Source organism: Pezoporus occidentalis, unplaced genomic scaffold (genome assembly GCF_034315485.1).
Source record: "Pezoporus occidentalis ecotype Australia unplaced genomic scaffold, CSIRO_AGI_Poc_V1 ctg105, whole genome shotgun sequence".
Classification (NCBI taxonomy): domain Eukaryota; kingdom Metazoa; phylum Chordata; class Aves; order Psittaciformes; family Psittacidae; genus Pezoporus; species Pezoporus occidentalis.
The window spans coordinates 1,923,240-1,928,047 of record NW_026912832.1 but is presented as its reverse complement, the minus strand read 5'-3'; the positions used below and the strand labels follow the sequence as shown (position 1 = coordinate 1,928,047).

Here is a 4,808-nt window from a genome sequence, read left to right as displayed (position 1 = left end):
TCGCCAGCACTAAAGGTGGTTCAAGCAGCCCCACAGCCTGCTACCACAGACAGTACCGCCCTGGACGTGAAAAGTAGTTTTTCCGCTTTTGTTTAAGCAGTTACGACCGATTAAAAAATTTATTTGTTATAGTACGGTATTTAAGCGCGGCGCTCAATGGTGTTCTTACTATTAGCCGAAGTTTACAGCAAACTTTTAATTCCAGCATATCGAAAGGTACCCATCAACAGCTGGGGGGGGGGGGGGGGGGGGAGGGGGGGGGAGGAGAATTTTAAATTAAATTTCAAAGCATGGATCAGCATTCTGCCATGACCAGACCCGCACCGGTCTGCTCGACGCCACGGCAGCAGCGGCTAAAACCGGCGCTCTGTTCTCGGGGGGCGGGAGCGCTCCCTCGCCGCTCCCTGCGAGCCCCCCTCGGCATGCCCGGGAGGAAGGGGGCTGCTTTTCGAGCTTGGGGTTTAGAGGTCGTTGGGTTTTTTTTCGAGACGCTCAAACCGAAGCGCTTTCGTTTTTCATGGCGCTAATTAGAGGGGAAGTGGCGCGTCCGTCGGTACTTTCCCTTCCCCCGGGGCAGTCGGTGCTCCCCGGGCCGGCAGTATCCCGGCCGAGTGGCGGGCAAGGGGCAAGTTATGGCTCCGGGCAAGGTTCGGACAGCCAGCACGGATCTGAAATCCACACAAAGAAAGTTCACGCCTAGGAAGAGTCATTCCGTAAGTTGCTTTCCCTCGCAGTATGGAACGAGTGTTAAAATAAATCAGTTTTGCTCCCTCCGGAGGGATACGGGTTAGGCAGGAGACATGAGCATTTACTACTTCGTTCTGCTAGCCGCTCCAGTTAAAAACTTCCTCCCCGTATTCTAGGTTTACCTGCTGCATTTCCAGACATACTACAGCAAATACTACCTTGTTCTGCGGTCATTTTTTTATATATATGTAAAAAATAAAAATATAACAGGTGACTTTTTCCGCTTTGAAATTTATTTAACTCAAAATTGAACGCATCCTTAGGATTTCTGTTTAGCAGAAAGTTTTTTTTTAGTAAACTATATACACAATCTGAAATCCCTTGTAACGCCTAAATAAAAATTATTCACAATGCATTTACAAGAAATGATACCAAAAAAAGCCAAACAAACAAAAAAAAACAAAACAAAAAACTCAATCCGAAACAAACAAAACCGAAGGGCAAACAGACAAATACAATAAAGTTTTACAAAATCCAGGAAAAACCCCAACAAGCTACCACATTGCAGCCTCCAACTAAAAAAAAAAAAAAAGTTGTATAAATAACGAAATGAATAAAAAAAATAACCCCAGAAAACAAAAACGCGAGAACATCTACAGAAAACTTTTAAGTGTTGTTTTGGGTTTGCCTTAGTACATGAGTAATAAATGAGAACTATTTCCCCATCAATTTAGAGTTAATTAGGCAATAAAAAGCCCTCGCAAGAAGCGATCCGTGACCGAAATCGTACCGGTTCCGCGCGGTATAAAAGTTGGCATCTCCTACAACAACTTTGTGTGGTTATTATAGACAATTTTCGCCTTTTCGCCGTAGTATTTTTTCCCATTCCCTTTCTCACTCCTCTTTTGCAAATAAACGCTCTATGTCTCTTGGGTGAATGATAAATACTGTACAAAAAGTCTCGATAAAACACAGAAGTTCAGTCTAAAACTGGTTTCATAAACTAGTCCTTCAAAAAAAAAAAAAAAAGGTAAGTAAAGCAAACGTTACCTTTTTCTCTCTCGTTATTATTATTATTTATTATTATTATTACAAGAACATCAAAACATTTCTTTTCTGTACAAAAAAGGAAGGAAGAAAGAAAAAAACAAAACATAAAAGAAGAGGGGCAGGGGAGGGTGGGCGGGAAGGGGAGCAAGAGGCAAAAATAAGAGGGGGGATCCCGGGAGCGGGGCCGGGAGTGGGGAGGGGGTGCGGGCGGGCGGGAGGGACAGGAGCAGGCGGTGGCAGCGGCCGGGGCCGGTGGCCAGGCCGATGCCGGTGCCCGCGCCCTCCTTCGCCACTCCCGGCCCCGGTGCCGGAGGGCGGCGGGGTCTCAGATATGCGTCAAGGGGACGGTGCCGTTCACCCCCGTGCTGGCGCTCTGGTAGTGTTGGGGCAGAGAGTGGAGCCTGCTCTGGGCGGCTGCTGTCGCAGGATCCCCGCCTTCTCCCGCCGGTAAGTACATGCTGATCATCTCCCGCAGGTCCCCGGGGCACGGGGCCCGCGAGTGTGAGGTGACGGGCGGGCTCACGCTGGGCTCCGACTTCACCAGAGAGCCCAGGGCGCCCAGCGCCCCCGAAGAGGCGGCCGCCGCCGCCGCCGCTGCCGCCGCCGCCGCCGCCGAGTTCTGGTGGGGCTGGGAGCCGTAGGGCAGGGCGCCGTAGCCCGAGGGTGAGGCGCTCATGTAGCCCTGAGAGTTGGAGATGGGGCTGTACTGCAGAGTGCCCATGTCGTAGCGGTGCATGGGCTGCGGGTTGTGCGGGTGGTGCGGATGGTGGGGGTGCGGATGGTGCGGGTGTCCCCCGCTGCCCGGGTGCTGGCCGTAGGCGAGCTGCGCCTCCTGCATCATCGCCGCTGCCGCCGCTGCCGCCGCCACCGAGCCCGGGTAGGCGCCGTTGGCCCAGCCGTTCATGTGAGCGTAGCCGCCGCCGGCCGTGCCGCCGGGACTCTCCAGCCGCTGCCCGACGCCGCCGGGGCTGACGCCGACGCCCATGCCCACACCGACGCCGGCCGGGCCTCCTCCGGCAGAGCCAGCGCTCAGCAGCCCCCCTGCCAGCGAGTACTTGTCCTTCTTGAGCAGGGTCTTGGTCTTCCGCCGGGGCCGGTATTTATAATCCGGGTGCTCCTTCATGTGCAGCGCCCGCAGCCGCTTCGCCTCGTCGATGAAGGGTCTCTTTTCGGCCTCCGACATGACTTTCCACTCGGCCCCCAGGCGCTTGCTTATCTCCGAGTTGTGCATTTTGGGGTTCTCCTGGGCCATCTTTCGCCGCTGGCCCCGCGACCACACCATGAAGGCGTTCATGGGTCTCTTGACCCGGTCCTGGTTCGCTTTGTTCCCCCCTCCGCCGCCACCGCCGCCACCGCCGCCGCCACCACCTCCTCCCGCTCCGGTCTGCCCCGAGAGGTTCGTGGGGGCCTGGGCTCCGCCGGGGGAGTGCAAGTCCGTCTCCATCATCATGCTGTACATTCAAGTAGCTTTTTTATTTTCCACCGGCGCCAGGGGTGAAAAAGGAATCACACATAGAGAGGACGAAGCCCGGGAGGACGGGGAGCGGAGCGAGACGAAGCCCGTTCGTGTCGAGGTAGCGACCGCCGTGCAAAAAAATAATTTAAAAAAAAAAAAAAAAGGAAAGGGATAAAAAAAAAAGGAGGAGAGGGAGGAGAGAGAGGAGGAGAAAACCGCGAGGAGAGCGATCGGAAAACTTTCTCTCCGCTGCAGGTTCCCGGCTCGGTGCGGGGGGGTCTGTGGTGGTGGCTGGTGGTGACGGGAGCCCTCCGCGGAGCCGCGCACCCCTCGGCTGGCTCTCTCCTTTGCCCCGCGCGGAGCTGCGGGTGCTGCGGATGCGGCGGCTTGTTTGTTCTTTGAGAACTTGGAGGGAGAGAGGAGAGAGAGCGAAGGGAGGGAAGGGAGGGAGGGGAGGGAGCGTGTGTGACTTGCATCCGCCGATCGCAGGTGAACGGAGGAGAAGAGAGAGACGGGAGAGCCCACCGCCGCGCGGGAGGGGGCGGAAAAGAAGAGGGAAAAAAAAAAAAAGAAAAAAAGGGAAAAAAGTATTTAAACGTAAATTAAAAAAAAAAAAAGCGGGAGGAGGATCGGTGGAGGGAGGGGTGGAGGGAAGAAGGGGGGTGGGGGAAGGAGCCCAACCAAAACACGCGCCGAGCCGACGGCGGTAAGCACACAGTACTTCGCTGGCGGTGGCCGATCTCCCTCCCGCGGTCCGGACGGGACGGGACGGGGATGGAGATGGAGACGGGGATGGGACGGGAGAGGAGGAGGAGCCGCCGGGCGCGCGGCGCTGCGGCCATACAGCGCGCGCCTGAGCCCGCCTTAAATCGCCTTGGCGGCGGCCAATGGAGGAACGACGGCGGGCGGCGATTTGCATGTGACGCGCGCTGAGAGGTGACGTCCGGCGGGGCAGCGCCCAGGGCGGGCGGTGAGGTCACGACGCGCCCCGTCCCGCCCTCCCCACCGCCCCCCGACGGCGCCCCCCGGTACAAACACGCACACACAGGAGGGACACCAGGCATTACCGCTCGTCCCGCCGGGCATCGCTGGAGGGAGGCCTCTCACCGCGGGCTGCCCCGTCCCACTGCGTGCCTGGCACTTAGACGGCCGTAGAGAGGAGTTTAGGGCAGGCTGGGGCCCCTCGGGCTGCCCGCCCAGGGCCCGGCTGCTCTCGTCGCTACCGCACCTGTGCGAGCGGCACCTAAACGCCTCTTTTGCCCGGGATTTGAGCCGTTCCGGTGTTTCTGCCAGAGCTCTGCGGGCAGGCAGGGGCAGACGGACGCCTCTCCTCGGCGTTAAAGGTGTTGCCAGGTTGGGCCCAGGCCCTGGCGAGGCTGGCCGCGGTCGTTATTCAGTACTACAGGGGCATAGAAGCATCTGAGACTAATGAAGGTATATGTTGTATTTGCATAAAGTACAGGAGTATGACTTCCCCCACCCCGAAAATATTAAAAGGCTGTCTTTGTGCCCTGGCTGTCCTGTGACGTTACAGTTATTTCACAGAGGGGACAAAACGTTCATAAGTCCCCTCTGCAATCTTCAACCACAGCCACAGGAATGGCCAGTGCGTCGC

The 4,808-nt window shown here is 56.8% G+C and overlaps 1 protein-coding gene across 1 annotated transcript; it reads right to left on the bottom strand.

The window, feature by feature from the left end:
- Positions 1–936: 936 nt before the first annotated feature.
- SOX1 (SRY-box transcription factor 1) lies at positions 937–4,222 on the bottom strand. Its single transcript, XM_062619571.1, has one exon. The coding sequence runs from the start codon at positions 3,194–3,196 to the stop codon at positions 2,063–2,065; it is 1,134 nt and encodes a 377-aa protein (XP_062475555.1). The 5' UTR covers positions 3,197–4,222; the 3' UTR covers positions 937–2,062.
- Positions 4,223–4,808: the final 586 nt, after the last annotated feature.

Coding starts and splice junctions, on each gene's coding strand:
- SOX1 (XM_062619571.1), bottom strand. CDS start 3,196: ATGTACAGCATGATGATGGAGACGGACTTGCACTCCCCCGGCGGAGCC.